This window comes from Spermophilus citellus (assembly GCF_964194105.1).
Source record: "Spermophilus citellus genome assembly, chromosome: 4".
Classification (NCBI taxonomy): Eukaryota; Metazoa; Chordata; class Mammalia; order Rodentia; family Sciuridae; genus Spermophilus; species Spermophilus citellus.
The window spans coordinates 109,682,062-109,710,050 of record NC_138185.1 but is presented as its reverse complement, the minus strand read 5'-3'; the positions used below and the strand labels follow the sequence as shown (position 1 = coordinate 109,710,050).

At 32.9% G+C, this 27,989-nt stretch overlaps 1 protein-coding gene across 4 annotated transcripts in view; it reads right to left on the bottom strand.

Annotated features, from left to right (window-relative positions):
* MYO9A (myosin IXA) overlaps positions 1-27,989 on the bottom strand; it is a 266,957-nt gene that overhangs the window by 87,728 nt on the left and 151,240 nt on the right. For all 4 annotated transcript variants that reach the window (XM_081290716.1, XM_081290714.1, XM_081290715.1 and 1 more), the window contains exons 16-21: positions 26,754-26,829; positions 15,319-15,462; positions 13,474-13,513; positions 7,128-7,250; positions 2,852-2,932; positions 5-115 (exon numbers count right to left, since the gene is read on the bottom strand). In XM_081290716.1, coding sequence (XP_081146842.1) covers positions 5-115; positions 2,852-2,932; positions 7,128-7,250; positions 13,474-13,513; positions 15,319-15,462; positions 26,754-26,829 — 575 coding nt within the window. The remainder of the gene's footprint in view (positions 1-4; positions 116-2,851; positions 2,933-7,127; positions 7,251-13,473; positions 13,514-15,318; positions 15,463-26,753; positions 26,830-27,989) is intronic.

Below are 27,989 nucleotides of genomic sequence, written 5' to 3'. Positions count from 1 at the left end.
AAACCTGGAAAGAATATTTGGAGCTGTATCCTGATTGGCGAATTCGAACTGTTTCCAGCATCCCAGTATATCGAAGCTGTCTAAGTACCAAGGCATCATTGAATCTTAAAGGCAGCTAAAACAAAACAAACAGAAAACAATGTTAACCCAGAACAGCATATCTCCAAATTACTATCCATTTTACAGAAATATCTAACTTTTTTAAATCTAGGAATTGAATGGAGACTGTCTGGTTAAGATATAGCTAAGGTGACAGGATAAGTTCACCACCCAGCTAGTAGCTTCAGAAATGTTCTGTCTAACCCTAGAGAAAAGAGAGAATCCAAGCTCTAGGAATCTCTGGTTATGAAAGCAGAAGACCTTCAAAGTTCAATAGGAATGCAATCACCCAGACAGGCCTCAGTCTAGCTAATACAAAAATCTGTAACAAGATTAATCTATAGGGGCTGGGAATGTGGCTCAGTAGTAGAGCACTTGCCTAGAATGCATGAGGTACTGGTTCGATCCCCAGCACCACATTAAAAAAACTATGGAAAGCAGTATTAAGAATCCTTGGAAAACTGGGAATGGAACCACCATTTGACCCAGCTATCCCACTCCTAGGTCTATACTCAAAGGTTTTAAAAATAGCATACTACAGGGACACAGCCATATCAATGTTTATAGGAGCACAATTCACAATAGCTAAACTGTGGAATCAACCTCGATTCCATTCAGTAGATGAATAGATAAAGAAAATGTGGATATATACACAACAGAATATTATTCAACATTAAAAGAGAATAAAATCATGGCATTTGGAGGTAAATGAATGGAGCTGGAGAACATAATGCCAAGTGAAATTAGCCAATCCCAAAAAAACAAATGCTCCATGATTTCTATGATTTAAGGATGCTGATTCACAATATGCTGTGGCTGGTAGGGTGGATTAAATGAACTTTAGATTGAGCAAATGGAAAAAGGGGAGGGAGGGGAAGGGAGGGGGCATAAGGGTAAGAAAGAGGGTGGAATGCAATGGTCATCATTACCCTAAGTACATGTATGAAGAACACAAGGGATGTGACTCTATTTGTATACAACCAGAAATATGAAAAATTGTGCTCTATGTGTGTAATATGAATTGTAATGCATTCTGTTGTTACAACAAATTTTTTAAAAAAAACTAAATAAACAAAATAAAGGTATCATGTCCATCTACAACTAAAAAATATAATAAAAAAGAAAAATCTATATGTACATAGTGAAGAGTTACTTATATTTTTGTATTTCATTATGATTTTATCTATAATATCACTAGGAAACCAACTGACCCAGCCCCATTCAGTTGCCTGTTAACTGAGTGGTGACACATTTCTTCTAATATAAGGTGAAGACTAATTTATTTCCTAATACTTCTTGCTGATGATACTGGTATAAAACATTGAAAATAAAAAAAAATTATTAAAAGCCCCTCACAATAAATTTCTTAATTGTATGAGCAACAATAGGTAAGAGATTAATGGAAGGTACTATTCAACATCTTATCATTACTAGATAACTCACTAGGCAAGTTTTTAGACATTTATAAGAAGCTTTCTTTGGAGCTTCTGATATATTCTCTGTTCTCTAAATGTTGTGTTTAGTGATCCTCTAAGGCAATCCCAAATATTTTTCCTTGCAGCTAGGTGAGGCATACAAGCTATCAAGGAAACAAAACACCTAAAAACAAATGAGCAATTTATGTCAAATAATAATAGCAGTTAACATTTATTACTTATTCTGTGCCCTGAAATACTTCATTAATTGAACTGTGTATACCAGGGTCTATTAATAATTGGAACTCAAACTTATATTTAATCCTAAATAAAGTTTCCAATTTGGTCGATATAAAAGAATAACCAACATTTATTAACCACTTAGTACAGGCAGGAATTAAGCACTTCACAGATAGGAATTATATATACTCAGAGAGCACTGTGAGGTTAGTCCTATAAATATACTACCAATGAAAACATTTAAGCCACAGAATAATGAAATCACTTATCTAAGGTCACAAAGCTTTTAAATGACAGAGTTGCAGATTGCTTCTTAAAATTTAGGAAAGCTGCCAGGCATGCAGGTGTACACCCTACAATCCCAGAAACTTGGGAGGCTGAGGCAGGAGGATCATAAATTCAAGGCTAGCCCTAGCAACTCAGTGAGGCCCTGTCTCAAAATAAGAAATAAAAAGGGCTGGGGTTGTATCTTAGTGGTTAAGCACCACTGGGTTCAATATCCAGTACCAAATAAATAAGCAAGCAAACTGACTTAAGAAAGCTGAACACAATTCCTACTGTATTTTTGCTCTTTAGGCTAAGAACTAATTTTTTCCTATGATGAACATAAATAAAGATGAGAAATATTTTATATTTACACTTACTACGTTTTGAATAGCTCTAGTTAAGGGAACTGTCAAAGGAGGGGAAGAAAACAATCAAGAATGTCTTGATATCTTCCCCATAGGGACAAGAATCTAAAGTTTTAAAAAATCCTAAGGAAACTAACATAGAAAACAAAAAGGAATGAAGAATGTCTATAGTATCTTTCCTAGGTTACAGAGACAAAAATCTCCAAACAAGAAAACTGCTAGACAATTTTTTAATGGAATTTCAAGAGGTATTTGCTTTTAAAATTCTAGGAGATGGTAAATCAAACCCATGAAAACAACTTGTATACAGTAAGGGTAGAAACTGGAAGATGAGCCACAGAAAATATTTATGAAACACTATTACCTCATAAATATTATATATAGCCCCTCCTATTTATTCTCTTTAAAAGAATTAAAATCTTGAAGTAATCTGGGCTTATGTAATCATTTATAGGACATTTTTACCTTTTCAGCATTAGAGCGAATGCATTTTACAAAATATGGTTCTGCTTGATCAAGTGTCTCCATTAGCTTGCTTAAAGATGCCTGCAATAAAAGCAATATAATTAATACTCCCCCATTCCAAATTGGCAACAAATAATTATAAATATAAATAATATTGACAAAATATGAAAAACATTCTATGCATCCATAGAAAGAGGTTTGTTTCTGAAAAACAAATTGTGTATATTCCCATTCTGGTTAAATGAAAGACAAAACAGGATATGGATGCAGTTTAATAATAATCTAAATATAGAATGCTTTTTTCAATATTCTTCACATTTCATTAAAAAATCTTGTTCAAACTCGTGCCTCCCTCTTTTTTTTCTCCCAAACTCATGCATTCTTAATGAATTTTAAAATCACTAAGGAGGCTGTGAAGTAAGGTAGTAATCTCTTGCTTTAATTTTATTTAATACCTACAGAGTATGCAGTAATGCCCTCTATTTCATTCCTGATAATAGTAATTTTTAACTTCTCTTTTTTTTTTCCAATTAGTATGATCACAGGTTTACCAATTTTCTGACCACAGACACAGGGTTTGTTTCATTTTTAAATTTCACTGATTTTTCTCTATTATTTTTCTTTTCTATGTTCAATTTCAGTGAAGTCTACTGTTATCTTTATTATTTCCTTCTTTCGGTGTGCTTTGGATTTGACCTATTCTTATGTTTCTATGGTAAATTTAGATTATTGAATTAAGACCTATTTCCTGGGCTGGGGCTATAGCTCAGTGGCAGAGTGCTTGCCTTGCATGGTGCTGAGGGTTTGATCCTCAGCACCACATAAAAATAAACAAATAAAATAAAAGCACGCTGTCCATTTAGAACTACAAAAAAAAACACAAAACATTGGATTTATTAAAAAAAAACCTATTTCTTTTTCTAATAAAAGCATTCAACACTATAAATTAACCTTGGAGTACTGCCTTAGCTGCAGTGCAAAAATTTTGATATTTTATTCCATTTAAAATATTTTTCATTTTTCTTCCCTCTCTGTTTCATGTATTATTTAGAAGTCTAGCCTTTGTTTCCCAACTATTTGGTGATTGTTATCTTTCTTTGATTTTTAGTTAAATTCCATCATAGTCAAATAAAACATTTTCTATGATTTTAACTACTTAAATTTGTTAAGGTTTTTTTCCTAGCTTAATTCATGACCTATACTGACAAGTGTTCCATGGGCACTTACATGAATGAATACTCTGTAGTTAGCTGAAATCAAGAAGGTGAAGAGTGCTGCTCAAGTCTTTGAAATACTTCTTTTTTTTTAATATTTATTTTTCAGTTTTCGGCGGACACATCTTTGTTTGTATGTGATGCCAAGGATCGAACCCAGGCCGCACGCATGCCAGGCGAGGGCGCTACCGCTTGAGCAACATCCCCAGCCCTGAAATACTTCTTAATTGTTTACTTACTGTGATTCTCTGAAGTGATTAGAATATAGGTAAGAATTATGATCCCACAAGTGATTGATGCTATTTTCTTTACCCACCCATCTTTTTTTTAACTTTCTTAAAAATTAAATGACTTAAATTTACTACTTCTGAACTATTTAATAAAATGTTAATCCAATCTAGTTTATTTTTTATTGACTGACATTACATTTTTATTCTTTAAAAGTTCCATTTAGGCTGGGTGTGGTGGTATATGTCTGTAATCCTAGCACCTTGGGAGGCTGAGGCAGGAGGATTGCAAGTTCAAAGCCAGCTCCAGCAACTTAGCAAGACCCTTCTCAAGAAAAAAAAAAAAAAGTTTCATTTGGAGTCTTTTTACGTCTCTTCTTTAACATATGAATGGTCTTTATTGATTGCAACAGGGAAGTGGGAAAGAGGAAAAGATAATGGCAGCTTCCTCTCCTAAAGCAGTGTGCAGAATGAGCAGAGACTGTCATACACTCCAAAAGAGGTATCTTCCATTTTTCTCATCAAATTCATTTTTCTCATCAAATTCATTTTTCTCATCAAATTCATTTTTCTCATTACATCTATGAGCATATTTAAAAGATCTATAATACTATTTTGAAATTCTTATCTACTATTCACCCATGCCTAATATTTTTGGGTCACTTCTGTAATCCCCCTCACCTGCCCCTTGTTAAGGATTACTATTTTCTTGACTCTGCACTTATGTTTTACATTGTTGAATCTGTTGTACTTCTTTAATGACAGATATTATTCCTGGCATGCCACTAAGTTATTTAGTTTGATTCTTCCAAAATTTGTTTTTAGCGAAGAATGATGGTGCATGCCTGTATTCCTAGCTATTCTGGAAACTGAGGCAGGAGGATTTCAAGTTTGATGTCAACCTGGGTGACTCAGGGAGACTCTGCATCAAAACAAAATTTAAAAAGGGGCGGGGATACATGAAACTCAGTAGTAAAGCACTTGCCTAGCATATGCAAGGCTCTGGGTTCAATCCCTAGTACCACAAAGGTGGGGTAAAAAAAAAAAAAAAAGACTTGCTTTTAAGCTTTGTGAAGGTAGGCAATCTTTACACTGAGACTATTTCAGTCCTATTACTAAATTGTGGTCTTCTGAACCATTACCAACAGGTCATTCTACTCAGGTTGATGGGAATATAACTATTCCCGATTCTGGTGATTCTTTCCTCAGTCTCAGCAAGTTTTAACCTACATATGCATAGATCAGCAATCAGACATAGATTCAAGGAGACCCCTCAGCAGATGTATAGCTTCCTTCCATAAAGCTTCCTCTTTCCACTATACTGCCTCACAAATTCCAGCTGCATCTACCTCTGTTAGCAAGATTACTAAACATTTATCTGCTTTGGTTTTCTCTGAGTTTTAGCAAACTGCCTTTAGACATTCATCTGAGGCTTTCTTCACTTCTTTTCCTTTTTGAAAGACTCAATCCTGCAATGCTTATTACCGAATATCTGAAAACATTTGATTCATATTTCTTTTCCAGTATTCTGGTTTTTATAGCAGAAGAGCAATTCCTGTATCAATTAAGCCTTCATGAGTTCCAAGATTTCATTCTGAGGAAAATAAACATTCACATAAATGTTGGTATACCATCCATCTATACCATGTGGCATTTCCTAACCTTTTACTTAGTTTCCTCACCTATATGATAAGAACAATAGTATTTATCTCATATATTGGTGGGATAATGCATATGTGTAAATCAGATAAAAGAGTATATGTAAATATTTAGTAAACATCCTGAAAAATAAAGTACACTGAAAAATAAAAGTACTCTTGATAGTAGAGGATTTTCATTTGGTTTTACTTTTGTTATAATTTGACAATGTATTAGAAGTATTAAGGATGATCCTTCTGCAAAATTTAAATATAAATGAATATAAGTTGAGAATATCTGAAATTTCTGAAAGGGGGAGTGAAGGACAAGATAGGATTATGAGTATAACTTATTTTTTTATAGTTGTTCTTTGGTGTAAGAATGATATTTATAAGGCTGGGGTTGTGGTTCAGTGGTAGAGCACTTGCCTAGCATGTATAAGGCATTGGGTTCAATCCTCATCATCACATTAAAAAAAAAGTAAATAAATAACCAGAAAAAAAAGAAAGAATGATATTTATATCCAAGGAACAAAAGGCAGCATAAAAAAGGATACTTAGCAGTGCAATGATTTTATACTGTACAATCATGGTATTAATGTTCCCTTACCAAAATTCCCTTTAGATCAAAATTTGGCTTCTCATGTTGATGTGCTAATCAGGGGGAAGAGTGCTAATGACCAAACAATTGTACCAAGTCTGATTATGCTCCTATTTATGTTATACATTAATAAATTCTGATACAATCTCACAGCAGTGTTTACCACTTGACTATTTTTTTGGGGGGGAGTGGGGTGGGGATGCTATAACCCATTCATCTTTGTCTTTCTAAATCTACAAAGAACTAGACTCTACAGTGTGTAGACAGCACCAAGGCCTGCTCAAGTAACATCTCCCATTTTTTTTTTACTTCACAACTAAATGACACTAACGCATATGATTACAAATAAAGGATCTTTTAAAAAAATTCTTGCAGCTGTTTCATTATAACCATTGCTTTTTATTTAAGCTTACCAGCACACAGTAAGTTATTTGGCTCCTTGTTATTATTCTCTTTTTCTATTTAAAAAAGAAAGCAAGTGATCCCTTCACAGGATACAGAAAAGTTTGACTACAGACAGAATTATCTAAAATGAAATACCCTTCTAATCCACAATTTGTCTGTAGTACTATAGAGATAAGTAAAATTGGAAATAACCTGAAACTGGGCACTGATGCTGGGAGGCTTTTTCTTCTTGTGCAAATGAAGAAGAGACTTAGTTATGCGATCCTGTAGGGTCAATCTTGTTAGATGCTTCAAAGAATTTACCTCCAGCAAGTGCTGAAAAAGAGGGGCAAAAAATAAATTCTTCATATTAATCTAAGAATAATAATAAAAAAATGCTCAGAGAGTTTTCCTAATTTCCTATCCATACAATAATTCATCGTACCTCATGACTGTGATAAAATTGGAAATTTGATATTTAATATCTATTTCATTTTCCTTCCTCCAAAAGTTAAGAAGCTAAAAATTAAACAACAAAAATCTCCAGACTCTACTATATCTAGAGTTCTGGATATGATTTAAGTTTGTCAATCAAATATCCACATGTGAGACTGGGAAGATACAACTGAAGCAGAGACTCTGGCTACTAAATCTATTTCTGCTGGCAAAAAAGGCACATAAAAGATACTTTAATTTTCTGAAGTCCCAGCCTCTAGACACTAGTTTGTGAGTATTCAGAAATATAGAAAAGGACATCTGTACTATCACTACAATTATTATAATCACAGTTTATCCCTAGAACAGTTGTTAAGAGTTTCTTCCAAATTCCATAGGCGGTGTGTGCCTAGAAGCAACAGGTGTGCTGGCAAGGTTTCTGATCTCCTAGATCAATTAAAAAGTAGTAAAGATCTTATTTTATGAAAATCACAAGATTGAATTAAAACATGGCAAATTGATAAAATGCAAATTTTGACAATATAAACATCAAAATATTGAAACTCTCAAGTAGAAAAAAGACAGCACACATTTTAAACAACTTGAATTAACATTATTTCCAACAAGTGTCAAAGGCTTATCATCCATATATATAAAGAACTTTTAAATTTTTAAAAGTTTTTGTGTCACATACATGACACACACAAAAATGAAAAGACCTGAATAGGCAAATTTCAAATGAAATAAAAATGTCAAGTAACACAAAGACAATTATTCAGTCTCACTTATATTTAAATAAATGGGAAATAGGCACAGACAGGCACAGTCATTGAGAATATTAGTTAGTAAAACCATCCTGATAAGCAAGTTCACTTCTGGGTATTATCAAACAAGATTTCTAAGGCAATGTACTTCAAAACATAGTGAAAAATTATGAAAAGACATATTATTTAAATAAAGTATGTTTCATTCACATAACCAAATATTATAGTGCACATAAAGGTGATACAAACCTGTATTTGCTGACATGGAAAAATATTTGCAATCACTACTAACATTTAAAAAAAACAAAAGTCATGTAAAGAGCTGGAAATGTAGCTCAGTGGTAGCACACAAAGTATAGCCAACAAAATAAATAAATAAAAGTCATGTAAAGTAACAATATATGTGTAAAATGGCATATGTGATAAACTTTGGAGGGTTTTAATTTTACTTGCATCTTTAATTCTCATAAGAAAATCCGATGCATATTCACAAAAAAACAATTTTATATACTGGTCAAGATTCAACTAGAATAATACACAAGTTATCCTTAAATAAAAACAAATCAGTAATGAAGCCTAAAATGATCCCCTGCGAATTTAAAATACTGTGGAAGAGGCTGTAGATGTAGCTCATTGGTAGAATACTTGCCTAGCAATTATGTGTTTTGATCCCCACCAACATCAAAAAAAGAGAGGGAAAACAAAACAAAACAAAACACTACTCAGGGAGGGAGAAGAAAAAGAAAATGGCCTTAGAAATAAATTTTCACTTTTATAATCTAAAAATCTATATTTAAAGTTATAATTGTTATAATATTAATAATATAGCATACATAATTGCTGTTTGTCACTGTATGAAAAATACATGTAGACTATATAAAATAACTAAGACAATATCTTAAATAATTTTTTTAATCCTTATTTTAATTAGGTATATATGACGGCAGAATGCATTTTGACTCATTGTACACAACTGCAGCAGAACTTTTTATTTTTCTGATTGTACATGGTGTAGCATCGCACCATATGTGCGGTCATACATGTACCTAGGGTAATTATGTCCATCTCATTCCACCATCTTTTCCACCCATACTTCCTCCCCTCCTCTTCCTCCCTGTTAAAAGAGTTTTTTGGTAAAAATATTTTTTAAATACACATTAATTCCTGCCCTGGAGTCTTTCCAACCTGTTCATCTGCTTGGAGTACTATACAGGCAGACCATTTACAAGGCTTAGTTTTTACTTGGCTTTCAATTTAAATATAATTTTCTCAGGATGTTTTCACTTAAGAATCAAAACAGTTGCCTACCTCTGTCAATTATGTCATTTAATTTTCCTCAATGTAAATAATATCAAACTATCTAATTTATCTTTCCATTTATATTTTGTATATTGTCTTTTTCTTCTCCAGAACAAAAGCTTTGAGCAAACAAGGCCTCTCACTGTATTTCCCAAATACTCTATACTCAATTGGTATGTAGTAGGTATTCAAAATTGTAACTAATTTTAAATAAATGGTTACCTACTAGTGAATTTTCAACAATTTTTTCCTCAGCAACTAAGGATCAGACCTCTGCTCATAAAACTCACAATAACCTGACCAATCACAAAATAGTCACAGTGATTACTACACAGCAGCTGTCATTCTGACTACTGGAGAAACATTGCATATAACTATAGATTCCTAGGATATTAAAGAGTAATTAACTCAAATGTTACTAAGATTTATTAAAATGACAAAAGAAAAAGGGCCATAGATCTAAACAGAAAAAGACGGAAAATTAAATCCATTCATAGAGCTTTTGTTAATTATCTACTTTATTCCTTTCTCAATTCCATTGTCACTGCTTAGTTCATTGTTTTCAACAATTATTTATTGATTCTATGTAAGGTGCTTGTACACATAAAGACTAGTAAGATATTGCCTGCTGCAGTCTGAATATTTGACAGCCTCAAAATTTATATATTAAAACAATATTCACAATGTGATAGAATAAAGAAGTGAGACTTTTGGAGGTGATTAAATCATGAAGTCTCTACTCTCATGAACAAAATTAGTGCTCCTATGAAAGAATACCAAGAGAACTTGTTTACCCCTTCCACCATGTTAGGACATATAGAAGGTGCCATCCATGAAGAAGAGGCCCTCATTAGACATCAAATCTGTTAGCCCTTTGTGAGCAATAAATTTTTTGCTTATAAATGAACCAGTCTAAGGTATTTTGTAGCCTGGATAGACTAAGATATTTCTAATGCTATTAAACAGGACTCAAATGGACAATAAAAATAGTTTTGAGTCTGTGACTATAAAAATTTACAATGGGAGCCAAACATTAACATCATTTTGATATGAAGTATAAGATACAAACAGATTATCAAAGTAGAAACAAGGGCAATGACCAGTCATTGAAAGAATATAACCAAAAAAAAAAAAAAAACATGTTAGAAAAGAAGATTTAATAGAAGTGACACTTTCAAGTTATGAGAGGAGGGAAAAAAAAAGCAGTACTGTCATTACAAAGCTATAGTCATATAGGAAAAATCTGAGATCATAAAAGCTGTCTCCTCATTTCAAGGGGTCACTTCCTTGCCACAAACTAACATAACTGAATTATTATCGAAAGGTAACATGTATATGTCACATAGAGATGCATATGTAAAAACTAAATGTTGACTCATGCCAAAGGTTTTGATGTAAGAGCACCTTGAATTTTTATATATTACAAAATCCAACCTAGATATCATCTCTTCTTCTGAATCCTTCTCTAGCATCCATACTTTTTAAGTAATGCCTGGTTTTTTAAAACAGAACATATCCATATTGGCTATGATATGAAGTTCAATATTAAGTTACCTATTTGAAGAGAATGAAAAGAACAGTGCATTTATTGATTTCTGTATGTTGAACTAACCTTGCATCCCTGGGATGAATCCCACTTGATCATGGCACACAAGCTTTTTGATATGTTTTTGTATTCGATTTGCCAGAAGTTTATTGAGAATTTTTGCATCTAGGTTCATTAGAGATTTACAGAAATCAATAAATGTAATTCATCACATCTATATACTTAAAGATAAAAATCATATGAACATCTCAATAGATGCAGAACAACCATTTGACAAAATACAGCACCCCTTTATGTTCACAACACTAGAAAAACTAGGGATAACAGGAACATATCTCAACATCATAAAGGCTATCTATGCTAAGCCCCAGGTCAACATCATTCTAAATGGAGAAAAATTAAAGGCATTCCCTATAAAAACTGGAATAAGACAGGGATGCCCTCTTTCACCACTTCTATTTAACATAGTTCTTGAAACACTGGCCAGAGCAATTAGATGAAAGAAATTAAAGGAATACACATAGGAAAAGAAGAACTCAAATTGGCACTACTTGCTGATGATATGATTCTATATCTGGAAGACCCTAAAAAGTTCCACCAGAAAACTTCTAGAACTAGTAAATGAATTCAGCAAAGTATCAGGATATAAAATCAATATCCATAAATCAAAGGCATTTCTTTGTATCCAGTGACAAATCCTCAGAAAGGAAAATTACCCCATCTGCAGTATCTTAAAACAAAACAAAACAAAACAAAACAAAAAACCTGGGAATCAACTTAATTCAAGAGTTGAAAGATCTAATAATGAAAATTACAGAACCCTAAAGAAAGAAATCAAAGAAGACATTAGAAGATGGAAAGATCTACCTTGCTCTTGGATAGGCAGAAGTAATATTAGCAAAATGACCAAACTTCCAAAAGCACTATACAGATTTAATCCAATTCTGATCAAAATTCCAATGACATTCCTCGTAGAAATAAAAAAAGCAATCGTAAAATTCATCTGGAAAAATAAGAGACCCAGAATAGCCAAAGCAATCTTTAGTAGGAAGAGTGAAGCAGGTGGCATCACTATACCAGACCTTAAACTATACTACAGAGCAACAGTAACAAAAACAGCATGGTACTGGCACCAAAACAGACTGGTAGATCAATGGTACAGAATAGAGGAAACTACAGAGACTAACCCACAAAACTACAATTATCTTATATTAAACAAAGGTGCCAAAAACACGCATTGGAGAAAAGAAAGCCTCTTCAACAAATGGTGTGGGAAAACTAAAAGTACATATACAACAAAATGAAAGTAAACCCCTCTCTCTCACCATGCACAAAACTCAACTCAAAGTGGATCAAGGACTTAGGAATAAAACCAGAGACCCTGTATCTCATAGACAAAAATGTAGGCCCTGATCTCCATCATGGGGGATTAGGCCCCAACTTCCTTAATAAGACTCCGGTGGCGCAAGAATTAAAATCAAGAATCAATAAATGGGATGGACTCAAACTAAAAAGCTCTAAGCAAAAGAAACAATCTGTGAGGTGAATAGAGAGAGCAAATCTTTACCCCTCACACATCAGATGCAGCACTAATCTCTAGGGTATAAATGAACTCATAAAGAATCCAAAAAGCTAAACACCAAAAACAAACAAACAAATAACCCAATCAATTTTAAATGGGCCAAGCACCTGAAGAGACACTTCTCAGAAGATTACGTACAGTCAATCAACAAATACATGAAAAAATGTTCATCATCACTAGCAATTAGAGAAATGCAAATCAAAACCACTCTAAGATTTCATCTCACTCCTGTCAGAATGGCAGCTATTGTGAAGACAAACAACAATAAGAGTTGTTGAGGATGTGGGGGGAAAGGTACACTCATACATTTCTGGTGGGACTGCAAACTGGTGCAGCCAATATAGAAAACAGTATGGAGATTTCTTGGAAAATTGGGAATGGAACCACCATTTGACCCAACTATCCCTCTCTTCAGTTTATACCCAAAGGACTTAAAAACAGCCTACTACAGGGACATAGCCACATCATGGTTTATAGCAGCACAATTCACAATAGCTAAACTGTGGAACCAACCTAGATGCCCTTCAATAGATGAATGGATAAAAAAAAAAAGTGGTATATACACACAATGGAATATTACTCAGCAATAAAAAAGAATAAAATCATGGCATTTACAGATAAACGGATGAAGTCAGAGAAGATAATGCTAAGTGAAGTTAGCCAATCCCAAAAAACCAAATGCAGAATGTCTTCTTTGATATAAGGAGGCTGATTCATAGTGGGATAGGGAGAGGGAACATGGGAGGAATAGATGAACTCAATGTTATTTCTTAAATGGATTCAGCTAAGTATATATACTCCCTATCTTGGCTCTTAATAAGGCATTCTTCATCTTTAATCATAATGATTGCTTGAATGAGAAATTTTAAAAAGTAAGCAGTATCTAAGAGACTACTAAAAAGAAAAAAAAAATTTTTTCCCCACAAAACTCACCTTTGGAAGAGCAGGCTTGGATTTGAAGTTTTTGTTTCTCCTAAGAAGATAAGATACTTGTTAGAAAAAAAATACTGTAGGGGTTAATGATTTCAAGGTCTCTAATCAAGCAATGTATTACCCATTTCTAATAACACAGATCCTCTATATGAAAATATTACCTAGTTCAATAAAGCAGATGCTTTTAAGAAGGGTAAGAAAGGAAAAGGGAGAAGCCTGATAATTATTAGTGCAATATTGTCCAATCTAAAGTACAGTTGCATTTTCTTGGATGTAAGTAGGACATCTACTTTCCTGTTAACTACAAAAGATTTCTGACATTTCAGAATTATAAATGAAATGCCTAAATTTCATGAATCTTTCAAAAATACATTTTTCAGCAAAACAATGTCTCAAATAAAAAATTAGGGGCTAAGGTTGTGGCTCAGAGGTGGAACAATTGTCTACCACATGTGAGGTACTGGGTTTGATCCTCAGCACCACATAAAAATAAATAAATAAATAAAATAAAGTTATAAAAATATGCAGAAGATTTCTGTTTTACTTCAACTTTTTTTTTAAAAAAAGAATAATTATTCCACTCTTTTTCTTATTTAAAAACTCAGTATCATACCTATATCTTATTTTATATTTAACATTTTTGTAGCTTAAGGTAGAGAATAAAGTCCAATGTCACCTATTAAGGTATAATTCTAATTTCTATAAGCCTTGATTTCATTGTTACAATGTCAAATTATGGTGATAATACCGCCTACCTCTTAAAGCTGTTGTGAGAATTAAATGAGTTACTACACATTTCTGGAACAGAGCAAGGCCTATATTAGTCTATTAATACTGTTAAGCAAGGACTTAGGGAATAAGGAATCCATTTTTTTCACACCTCTTCCTAAGCATCTGAAATTTGTTAATGCTGGTAACTAAAAACTTTTTACTGGTACCACATGCATGATTATATATCTGTATCCTCAAACCCGTGCTATGGTCAAGTAAAAAGGAATGGCAGGCTTGGATAAATGTTATCTACTATATATGGTACCACTCTATTTATAATGTATTTCCTGCCCAACTATTAAGACTTTCAGAATTAAAGACTAAATATTATTCTGTCCATCTACAACTACAAAAAATGTTTTTAAAAAAGATTAATTATTGCAGTAACAACTGGGAATTCTAAAATAAACAAAAAAAACTAAGTTTTCTTTAAAAACTAAGTTTTCTTTAAGATGTGAGATCTGGGGGCTGGGGATGTGGCTCAAGCGGTAGCGTGCTCGCCTGGCATGCGTGCGGCCCAGGTTCAATCCTCAGCACCACATACAAACAAAGATGTTGTGTCCACCGAAAACAAAAATAAATAAATATTAAAAAAAAAAAAGAAAAAGATTTGAGATCTGTCAAAAGCAATAATCATCTCCACAATTATTTTGGTGATATGGAACACTGAAACAGCAAAACCACCAATGTAATAATGTGTTAGATTCATGTTCTAAATACTGACTATATGCTTTGTGGAACATATCTATCAAAATTATACTCATGAGCCAGGTGCAGTGGTACACGCCTGTAATCCCAACAACTCGGGAGGCTGACGCAGAAGGATCGAAAGCTCAAAGCCAGCTTTAGCAAAAGTGAGATGCTAAGTAACTATGTGAGACCCTATCTTTAAATTAACAAAAAATAGGGCTGGGGATATGGCTCAGTGGTGGAGTGCCCTGGAGTTCAATCCCCAGAACGACCCCCACCAAAAATTATACTCATGAAAATAATACTTCACCATTTCCCATTTTTGCAGCCAAAAATTATAAACCAATCATAACAAAACAATCCATATTACTCATCAATACTGACGTGAGAATTCCATGGGCTCTTTCCAGTAGTTTACTGCTAGCTGAATTAGCAAATATCCCATCTTTATCACGCAAGGAGGTGCTACTTGGTAATCTGCTATGGTGAATCCCAGTTTTGACATTCCAGGCAATATCAAATGTATCACTGTAAAAAAATATATAGTATATTTTTCATTAGTGAATTAAGATATCACTAATTAATGCCCTCTACACTGACAAAATAGGTCAAATAAAACATTAAAGACTAAAGATTCAAAAAAAATGCTGGACTGAGGATATAGGTCAGTTGGTAAAGTGCTTGCCTTACATTCACAAGGCCCTGGGTTCAATCCCCAGCACAACACACACACACCCCCAAAAGAAAAAAGATTAAAAAAAAATGCTAAGACATCAGAAAATGATTATCAATCAATAGGATTAACCTTTTCTCAATTCAGAAAAGTTTCTGTGGGTTCTGGCACATTCACATACAAATGTCATGTAGGTGTTGCTCATATCTTTAAATAATTGCTATTAATCAATAATAAGTAATATAACAATGGCTTTTCTCTTTCTTAGACTAGAACTTCCAAAGCTACCACAGGAATTTACAATCCTAACAGGCCATACCATTCAATAGAATATCTAATTTTTCCCTGGGATCTTGGTCACACACACACCACTCATATACCCCTTTTGCTAGGGGTTGAACACTATTATAGGCATTAGGGAAATAAGAATAAACAAAACATGTAAAATTATCAAAGGGCTTTTAAGGTAAAGATAAATTGTACACATGTTTGGATATTTCCAAAAGCCCATAAAAGCAGTAATAACATAAATTTTAAGGAATTAACACTTAAGAATAAAATATACTAAGAAAAAACAGCAATACATCTTTGTATATAGAAAGCATATTGCTTTCTCATGCTTTGGTTGTTGCTTCTTTACATAGGCAGGGCATAAAACAAAGTCTGTGAACTAGGCAGCAAGAATGGAGAGTAGTACTATTATAGAAGTTAAGGGCAATACTGAAAATAGAGGTTCTTAGTCTTCTTACCCAAACAGAATGCTAACGACTGGAATTATATATGCCAGGAATAAAGAATAAATTTTTGTGGAGAAGGGCTGGGATGTGGCTCAGCGGTAGAGCGCTTGCCTAGCACAGGCAGGGGACTGGGTTCGATCCCCAGCACCACATAAAAATAAAGGTATTATGTTGTATCCATTTATACCTAAAAAATAAATATTTAATTTTTTTTTTTCTGAGGAGATTCTGACTAGCCAAAAACCAAATACTGATTGTTCCAGGAATTGATATCACCCACCCAAATTAATCGGAGATTCCCAAGAGCATTCCAGTGTGTTAAAAATAGTTGACCAATGTTCAGTAGATGCCTGAGGAAAATTCTTAGTATGAAACAGAAACCAAAATAATTAAGACATAACAACCTGACGAATGACCAGTCCAGGCATGAAAAATATCTGGGTTTTTTTTTTTGGTGGGGGGGCTGCCAGTAATATTCTTCAAGAGAAGAGAAAATATTCCATTTATAAAATAATATGCTATAAAAATAAACACTGAGAAAGCAAACTTAATAACAAAAAGCTTCCAGAAAATTAAATAAGCAATAACACAAACAAAAATGCAGGAGGACACATTCATTCATTGATTTTAAAATAACTCCTTAGCAGCAACTACATGTCAATTATTTTTCTAGGAATGGACATACAACATAACAAAACTAAACTAAAATCCTTACCATTAAGTGGCATCATTCAGGTAGGAGGAGACAACAATAAACACATGACAAAACATACTATGTGTTGAATAATAGATGGTAAGGAGAAAAATTAAACACAAAGAAAGGTTAAAATATACTAGACTTTTAAAATAAGACCATTAGGGAAAGCCTCATTGATAAGGTTCTAAACAGTTATTTGGAAGAAGAACATTTTAGTTGGTGAGAAGAACAAACACAAAGTCCCAGAGATATGTATGTTCTTAGTGAGCTTTATTAAGTAAGCCCACAAGGCTGGAGTAGAATAAGCAGGTAAAGAATGAAAAGAGAGCAAGTTAGAGAGGAAGAAAAAAACTATGTTACATTGTACCTTTTAAGTAGTGTTAAGAATTTTTGCCTTTCAACAAGAATTAGGAATTAGAAACAGGAGGATATTAAGTAAAACACTGATTATGAGTCACATTATATACTAAAATAATCACTCTGTATTTGGAAAGCAAAGGACAAAAACTAGGAGATTGTTTCAGGAGGTTGCTTCAATAAACCATGCAAGAGATAACCATGTCTTCAAGCAGTATAAAATTCTAAGTACTTAGCAAAGATGAGATTTTCCAGACAACATTTCAGAATACAGTTGATACATGACATGATAGAATACATGTGCAGTTTATAAGAAAGAGGAAATTAAATATGACTTCAAGATTCTTTATGAGTGATAGATTTAGGAGTGAAGAGGCAGGAGAGACTGGTTCTTATAATACAAAGTAAAACAGGTCAAAACCCAAAAAAGATAGACTCATCATAAATAAAATATAGGATCAATCAAGGAGGTCAGATACCCAAGCCAAAGAGTGAAGATTCTACAAAATTCTCATCACTTGGGGGTAGGAGGGTTCACATACAAAGGCTCCAGAATCAGCTAAAGAGCACCTTTTAAAAAAATGTCATTATACTTAATAATATTTTTTTCTATCTTTCTGGTCAAGGTTTCTGATTAACAAGGACAGAAGAAAACAATTAAATGTGTGTGAAAATCTCTAAAAATGTTAATTAACCCCCCCAAATTAGCTAAAACTAATTTAACAACTGGAAATGGGTGAAATAAATTATGTTACAACCATTCAATGCAAGTCTATGAGCTCATTAAAAATCATGTTGAGAAATAATATTTAGGAGAAGATGGCAGCTGGGAAGCACAAATACTGTGTATTCCCACACAGACAACTGCATTGGCTAAATATATCTAATATAACTACAACGGCACTGCCTTATCCATGAAGAATATATTCCAAGACTCCCTAGAAGATACATGTAATCACAGATAGTACCAAAGCCTAAATATGTGTTCTCCCTTACATATATATATATATATATATATATATATATATATATATTTTTTTTTTTAAATAAGAACATGGAACATTTATAACAATATACTAATAATAAAAGAGATTCCATCATGTCAACTATTTACTTCTAGAATTTTCTATTTAATATTTTTGCATTTTGACTGATTATGGGTAACTGAAACTGTGGAAAGCAAAACTTGTACTGTCTGTGATGTCAGGTATCTCTTGGGGGATCTTGGAATGTGTTCAGCTGGATTCTATTGATGGCTTGCAATTTCCAGGGAAAGGCTTGCATGGTAAATTTCAATTAATTTTGGTCATTTCACCTCAGCATAGAAGGAGCTATTTAAGGTGCTGGTAGGCAATTGTGTACATATTCTTGTAAGAGCTTGCAAACAGCATGCTGGAGTCAGAGTGGACAAAAAAGACTCTTCCTCCAAGTATCAGGGAACTGTTTGCTGACTAATGCTTTAATCACAAAGGTAAAAATAAACAAGCAGGAGACTACTGCCATACTTCTTACATTTTTTGCAGGTCCCTTTCCCCTCCATCTGAAGGAACTTCAGATTTAAAAGATGGGCACCATTGTATATGGGCAGAAAACTGGAAAGTTACTCTACATGTCCATGAAAAGGCACAGGAAACACCTGAGAAGATCTTAAGTGGGCTGAATCTGGACACAGAGACAGCATACAACAAACAAAAAAAAACCCAAATACACCAAAGTCTGGAAGAAAGGAGAATCTGGTTGCTAGTTACAACATTATTAGAGCCAAATATTCACTTTTCAACAACAACAACAAAAATCACACACACAACAAAAGAAAAGTATGACCGACCCACTTGGAAAAAAAATAAATATATCAACAGAAACTATCTCTGAAAATGATCTTCTAGGAGACACATTAGAAAAAGACAAGAAAACAATGTATGAACAAAATGGAACTTTCAGTAAAGACAAAACCTAAAAAGAAACTAAAAATAAATTCTGGAGCTCAAATACATAACAAGGAAATGAAAAATTAACTAGAGAGTTGAAGGCAGATTTGAGCAGTCATAACAAAGAGTCATCCAGCTTGAGACAATGGGAAATACAGAGTCTGAGGAACAAAAAGAAAAAAAGACTAAAGAAAACAAAGCCTAATGATAAGAAACCCGAAAAGAGATGAACATAGGCACTGAGGTAATTCAAGAAGAATGGGGGTGGAATAGGAGCAGAGAGAATATCTGAAGAAATAATGACTGAAAACGTCCCAAATTTGATGAAAGACATGAATATACAACAGCCAAAAAACTCAATAAACTTAAAAATGAAGTCAGACTCACACCAAGAAACATTATAACCAAATTTTCACAAGCTAAAGACAAAGAGAGAATCCTAAAAGCATTAAATCCTGCAAGGTAAAACAAAAAAGGAATACATTACATTCAATGGATCCTTAATAAGATTATTAGCAGATTTCTAATCAGAAATTTTGGAGCTGGGAAGGCAATGTGCGGGTGGGGGAGCAACCAAGACTCCTTTACTTAGCAAAACTGTTCTTTGAAATTGAGAAATTAAGATATCACTATATATGCCCTATAAGAAATGAAGTATGAAGTGACTTTCACCTGTGATCCCAGTGTCTCAGGAGGTTGAGACAGGAGGATCACAGATTCAAGGACAGCCTCAGCAACTTAGCAAGACCCTCACAATTTAGTAAGTCCCGGTCCCATAAGAAAAAACAAATAGGACTAGGGATGTACCTCTATAGTAAAGAGCCCCAGGGTTAAATCCCTAGTGGTAGGAAAAACAGGAGGGAGGGAGAAAAGGAAGGAGGGACAGAGGGAGGGAGAAAGGCAGGGAGAAAAGGAGGGAGGGAGGGAGGGAGGGAGGGAGAAAGAAAGAGAGGGAGGGAGGGAGGAAGGGAAGGGGGAGGGAGAAAAGGAAGGAGGGAAGGAGAAAAGGAGGGAGGGAGGGAGGAAGATGTTCAAGGGAGTCCTGCAAGGTAAAACAAGAACACTAGATAGTAACTCAAAGTCATATGAACAAATACAGATCTCAATACAAATAAAACATGGGAAATTATAAAAGTCAATATTCCATTTGTAACACCACTTTTTATTTTCTACATGATTTAAAAATGAATAGATTTGAAAAAAACAAATTTTTAAAAGCTTGTATTGTTTTAACTTTAACGTAATCATTAAGGAAATATAAATGAAACTACAAGGTAATACTATCTCGCATCAGTAGGATGGCTAACTATCAAAAATAATAATAATAACATTAAATGTTGGTTATGGTGTTGAGAAACTGAAATCCATGTGTACTTTCAGTGGTAATGTAAAATAATACAGCGACTGTGGAAAATAGTAAAAATTAAAAATTGGATTACCGTATAATGCAGTAATTCCACTTCTGGGTATATTCTCGAACCAAAACAACTAAAAGCATGGTCTCAAACACACATTTTCACACTCATGATAGCATTTTTACAAATATTTAAAATGTAGAAACAAGCCAAAGCATCTACCAACAAATGAAGGAAGAAGTAAAATGTGAATTCATATGATGGAATGCTATTCAGTTCTATTTATAAAAGGAAATTTTGACATATGCTACAACACAGATTAACTTTGTTGGTATTATACTAAATGAAATAGTAAAAGTCACCAAAAAGACAAATACTGAGTAAAATCATTTACTAAGAGTAGTCAAAAAAATCAAAGAAACTGAAAGTAGAATGATGGTTGCCAAGGATACCTGGCCTCACATCCAACTTTTAAAATAGGATCAAAATTTAAAAATTAAACAGTTTTTCTATGTTTCCGTAGTATCACATATTTCTTCAGGTATATCACTTATCACACATATCTTATAAAGTATCAATTTTTTAGTTCCTACCCAAATAACATAGCACTAAATACTTGAATAAACAAAGGATCTGCATAATTATTAATTGTATTCATCTTAATTTACAGTTATTTTTCTCCTAAGAATAATGTCACATGTAAATAATGCCTAAATAAAGAAGTCAAAAAAATGTTTAAATGAGCAAAAACACCAACCAAGGGGATACAAAACTGGGCTAACGGCATTTAGGGTAACAGGCACACTATATTTTAAAGTGTAAACCATAAAAATTGATTTGTGAAAATGGCTATGAAATATTTAATGTTTTAAACTTACATAAATATATTACTATTATTACTATATTACTATAATTCTGATTAGCTATGGCAATATAAACTGCTAATCATTTATATGTACCTACATTAATATCTAAGTTCTGAATTTTTTCCAGAAACTATGGAAACCCAGACACATACTAAGACATAAAATAATGTTATAAGAGTTACCTAACCATAATATATGAGAACCACTCTGAAAATATTTTGTGATGTGAAGCCACACTGATTCTAAATGATAACCTTGAAATCCATTTTATAAATCACATAATATCATTTTTTAAATTTTTATTTGTTCTTTTTAGTTATACATGACAGTAGAATCTATTTTGATATATTTATACAAGCACAGAATATATCTTATTCTAATTAGGAACCCAGTCTTGTGGATGTACACAATACTGAGATTCACCGTGGTGTATTCATATATGTAAACAAGAAAGGTATATCAGATTTATTCCACTGTCTTTACTAATCCTATCCCCACTTTCTTCCCTTCATTCCCCTTTGTCTAAAACAACTCTAGTAAAAATCATTTCAATGTAATCTTTCAAACAAAAAAATATTTACTTTTGTTCCCACTGTTGCATTTTATACTACAATATCCCAGTTGATAAGCACTGTTGGCTACATCACATTATCAGGAAAAGTTAATTTAAAAAGATACCGTGGAGCTGGGGTTATGGCTCAGTGATAGAGTACTTGCCCTGCATGTGTGAGGCACTGGGTTTGATCCTCAGCACCACATTAAAGAATAAATCGTTATTCTGTTCAACTATAACTAAAAATATTTTTAAAAAACAGATACAGTATTTTAGAACAAAAATTGGATAGATACGGTGAAATCCCAGAAACTCAGAGGCTGAGGTAGAAAGATCACAAGTTCCAGGTAAGTCTGAGCAACCTGGCAATATCCTGTCTCAAAATAAAAACTTACAAAAAGCCTGGGAATGTAGCTCAGTAGTAGAGCACACCTGGATTCAATCCCAAGCATTACAAAATCGTGATCCACAGTATGTAGCATCTTAATTCTTAAAGAATAGGTCTTTCTCGGTCCACAAATAAAGTGGGTATTAGTACTTCTGTCTCCTTTTAGATAACAAGTTTGCAAAGGAATTTTGTTCCATTGTAGCACTTGACTATTGACTTCCATGAGCAGATTTCATTAACATGATCTAGATCATCACCACACTGGACATTCCATTCTTTTTTTTTCTTTCTTTCTTATTTTATTAGTCCTTTTTATAGTTATACATGACCACAGAGTTCATTCTGATATAATTATGAAAGCATGGAATACAATCTTTTCTACTTTGGACATTCCATTCTTAACCCACTCTGAACTTTCATTTTTAGGTTAAGTATCATTAATTTTGTAGATTTCCTTAGTCATTTTTATTAATCCTGTCAAATGGCTGAGAGATTGTTTTATAAGTAAAAAAATCTTTCATCATTTCACATTAATAAGTATAAAGGTACTAACTGGCTATTTGCAAAACATCTTCCTCACAGAGTACTTGTTTTCATGGTCAATTTTTAACAGGTAAGAAAGCCATTGATAACTACTTATTAGCAAAGGTTTTCTGTATATTTTCATAAAAGTGATTATCTACATTTCTATAAAATGCAGCTGAAGACTTTAGAACCTAAAAATAGTATTTATACTATAAGAAACTGCTGTCAAAATAAAATGATGAAACCAAACAAATTTTTGAGCTTTATTAAGTGCTATCGTTCACATATGAGGCAATATCCCAAAGCTCCTGTATCAATTCAGGAATGTTTAAAGGTGAAATAACCTAATCAGTCCATCCTAGCTTGAATGGACTTGGTGGAGCTATAGGCAGGTAGGTCACTAGTGTTGTACCCTGGAAGGATTCAACTTCCCTGTGGCCCCTTCCATGCCCCATCCCCTCTGCTTCCTGACTCACCATGAACTAAACACTTTTCCTCTGCTGCATCCCTCTGCCATGATAAGCTGCCTCACCTTGGCCCCAGATTCAGCCAACCAGGGACTAAACCTATGGAACCATGAGCCAAAATTAACTTTCCCTCCTCTAAGTAGTTCGTGTCAGGTATTTTGATCACAGCAATGTAAAGCTGATTGACAAACTGAGCTTGTTTGACTCTATAAAAACCACTTATAAGAAAAAGTTCATAGGGAAGGCTCTATCTATTTAGTAAATATAAGCTAATGATTTCATAATTGATCTGACTTCATAAATATCTATTACTCTATCTTCTCTTTTTGCCCATATTGTCTAAAATATATCTAAAATAAATAATAAGTACAATCCAAAAAAATCTCTTAGTTGTCCTATTTCTTATATCATTAATTCAATGTCACATAGCTTTACTTCAGTATACAAAAGAATCAAGCTGATATGATCATGTTCTCCATAAAGGTTTCTTATAAATGAATTTATTTACATATTTTTACAAAATTGGTATATCATTCCATTAGTGCCTAAACTCAAATAATTCTTTGAAATAAGAACAAACCAAGCTTTTGTTGTTATTGTTGTTTACTTGTTTTATGGTGATATGAGGAACTGAATCCAGGGACACTCAAGAACTGAGCTATAGAAACTTTTTATTTTCAGACAGGATTCTCACTAAGTTGCCCAATGTGGCCTCAAACTTGGGATCTTCCTGCCTCTGCCTCTTGAGTTGCTGGGATTATAGGCATGCACCAACACAGCCAACAAACCAACCAACCTTCAAACATGATACTGAACTATTCCAACTGATGTACAAAAAAAGCCAGGAACTCATACAAACCACTGCAGGTATCCAAAATTAAAAGTACAAAAAAAAAAAAAAAAAGCACAAACTAGGTATTAGGAGATTTATAACCATTAAACTACTTTAAGAAATGGAGCAAATCATAGTTTCTTTTTTATTCAAATCAAGAAAATGGGATAAATTATGTATCTCTAATCAGGGTAAGAAAACTGCCAATAGAATCAAAGAATTATAGGTCAAGACTAATGATCCAATCTTTTCATAGGTAAAATTTAACATGCAAATTTGGAGGACAAGTATCATTAAGGAAACAATCAAGAGCATGAAGAGAAAGCCTACAAAATGAGAGAAAATCTTTTTTTTGCCACACACACCCCAGACAGGGCACTAATATCCATGCTATACAAAAAAACTCAAAAAACTTAATACCAAAAACCCAAATAACCCAATCAATAAGTGGGGAAAGGAACTAAAATGACACTTCTCAAAAGAGGAAGTATGAAAGGTCAACAAATATATGAAAAAGAAATGTCTAACATCTCTATCAATTAGTGAAATGCAAACTAAAACTATAATGAGATTTCACCTCACTCCAACCAGAATAGAAATTATCAAGAATACAAGTAACAATAAATGTTGATCAGAATGTGTTGAAACAGGTACGCTCATATATTGCTGGTGGTACTGCAAAATGGTGCAACCATTCTGGAAAGCAGTATGAAAATTCCTCAGAAAATTAGGAATGGAACCACCATTTAACCCAGTTATCCTACTCCTCAGTATACACCTAAAGGATTTAAAATCAGCACACTACAGTGACACAGCCATATCAATGTTTACAGCAGCACAAATCACAATAGCTAAGCAATAAAGCCAACCTAGATGCCCATCAACAGATAAATGGATAAAGAAAATGTGGTGTATATATACAACAGAATATTACTCAGCCATAATGAAGAATAACTTTATGACATTAGATAGTAAATAGATGAAATGGAAACTATCGTGCTAACTGAAATAAGCCAATCCCCAAAAAACAAACGGTCAAATATTCTCTCTGATATGCAGATGCTAACACACAATAAGGGAGGGAAAGAAGAGAAGTTCAGTGGAGTAGACAAAGTGGAATGAAGGGAAGTGAGAGAGAATGGGAAAAGGAAAGACAGTGAAATGAATCTGACATAAATTTCCTATGTACACATATGAATATACTCAATCTCACCATCTTGTACATCCATAAGAAATTAATTTTAAAAAATAGCTGAGTAAATGGCAGAAAGATCAATAGAGGAAAGGAAGCAGAGGGTGGGGAGAAGGATGGGGAAGGAGAGGTATTGGGGTTTGAATTAGAACAAGAGATAGTCCATGCTTGTATGACTATGTCAAAATGGATTCTACTGTCATGTATAACTAAAAAGAATCAATAAAAAAAGAAAAAAACAAAGGGCATACACTATGAAAATAGTAAACATGACAGGGGTTGTGGCTCAGTGGTAGAGTGCTTGCCTAGCATGCATGAGGCACTAGGATCGATCCTCGGCACCACATAAAAATAAACAAATAAAATAAAGATATTGTGTCCATCTACAACTAAAAAAAATATTTTAAAAAACAGTAAACAGTTTGATGTGTTAGCAATTAAAATGCTTAAGATATATTTGCGACTACATACTTTGGATGTGACAGCTCTTACACATGAAGCTAGTGAACCTAGACTTCTTTTAACAAACAACAAAGAGTCATAAAAAAGCTACTGAAGTAGAAAAGTGATACTATATATTAAAAACACATAGTAACTATTTCAGAAACAATCATCAGAGAAGTTATCTTCATTGTAATGAAAGACTTACCCTTTATTACAAGGGCACCAAAAAGCTCAGTTTTCTTGATATTTAAAATATAGAAAGCACACCTAGAAACTAAACAATTTTCTCAGCTCAAATAAATACAGTACCTATAAATGATATGCTAAATGGTAGTGAACCTGTATAAACTCAGAAAATCACTTATATTTGTTACCTGCAAATTAAACTAAAAACATTCTTCATTATAAATGATAAAAAGTATAAAAAGTAAGCTCTGGTAATTATGCTTACTGAGAAAAGGTATTAGATGGTTTTATGTATATCAAACTATTAAATTATTCAAATTATTCAATTATCTTATCAATAAGATTTCTCCATAGAAAGAAGCATAATAACACTAAAATTTACAAAAGACATAAAATGCAGGGAGGGAAACATTCAAAAAATTGTAGTTATTTTACCAGGAGCAATCATAGAGAAATTTTGTTAACTCCAACCTATTAAACTGTTATTAAGTTACTCATAAAGGCCTTAAGAAATTTTTTAAAAAACAAGACTGACTTTAAACTTTTGAAGTCATAAAAATATTACTAAGATTTCTAGATATTGTTTCTATACTTTCTTAAAAACGTAAACTAAACTTACTGTTGGTTTTTTTCATTTAGAGTATTCATGCCCTGAAGATCAGAAAGAGGTGTTCTGGGATTTTTCCGGGTTATATCTAGCAAAAAAAAAAAAAAAAAAAGAAAGAAAGAAAGAAAGAAAGAAAGAAAAAAAGAAAAAAAAGGCAGAAAAATTCAAATCAATGTACAGAAAAACTAAACATGAGAATTTTCCAAAGACAGATAAAAATTCATATTCTTCAGTAAATACTTAGTAAATATGACACAAACACGTAGATAATAATACAAACCATGTCCCATAACTACCACTAACAAATCTGACCTATTTAGCAATGAACCCAATTAGAAAATGTAATAATAAATTATCTTATTTCTTCTTTCATTTAAATATTAACATTAGGAAATACAGAGTGACTGAGCTAAAGGGACTAGAAGTATACAAGTTCATGTCTTATTTTGATATTCAAAAAGTTTCTAATATGATCCTTTTGTATTAGGTTTCAACAACAAATATATTGTTCACATGGACCATGGATTTTAACAATCAATTGATGAAACAGATAAAGACACTGAGATGACTGTTTCCTAAGGATTATCAATATTTTAAAAATATAATTTTCTTAAAAGCTCACAAAGTATCAATTTTATACCACAAATATACATAAGTATATATATGTAAGATACATTGGGAAGGAAGAAGCATCTGTATTCACGAAGACATAATCTTGAATGCAGAAAACCTAAGAAATCTACAAAAATCTATTAGTACTAATAAGTTCAGAAATATTTAGGAACTAAATCAAGATAAAAAGTCATATTTTCAGAATAGCAATAAAATGATCTGAAACAAAATTAAGAAAACAATTCCACAAATAATAGCATCAAAATAATATAAATTTAACAAAACAGTACAAATGTACACATTGGAAAACTCAAAATATAGTTAAAAGAAATTAAAAGACTTACATAAACAGAATGCTATCCATGTTCCTGAATTAGAGAACATGATATTTTTAAGATGGAAATGCTCCCCCAAACTGATACACAGACCAATCTAATCTCTATTAAAATTCCAACTTCCTATTTTTATAAAAATGAACAAGCAGATCCGAGCATTAATACAGAAATGTAAGGGACCCAGAAGAGCCAAAAAATCTTGCAAATAACAAACTTGTAGGATCCACACATCCTGATTTCAAAATTTACTACAAAGATATACTAATTGACACAGTATAGTACCGGCATAAAGACAGATATA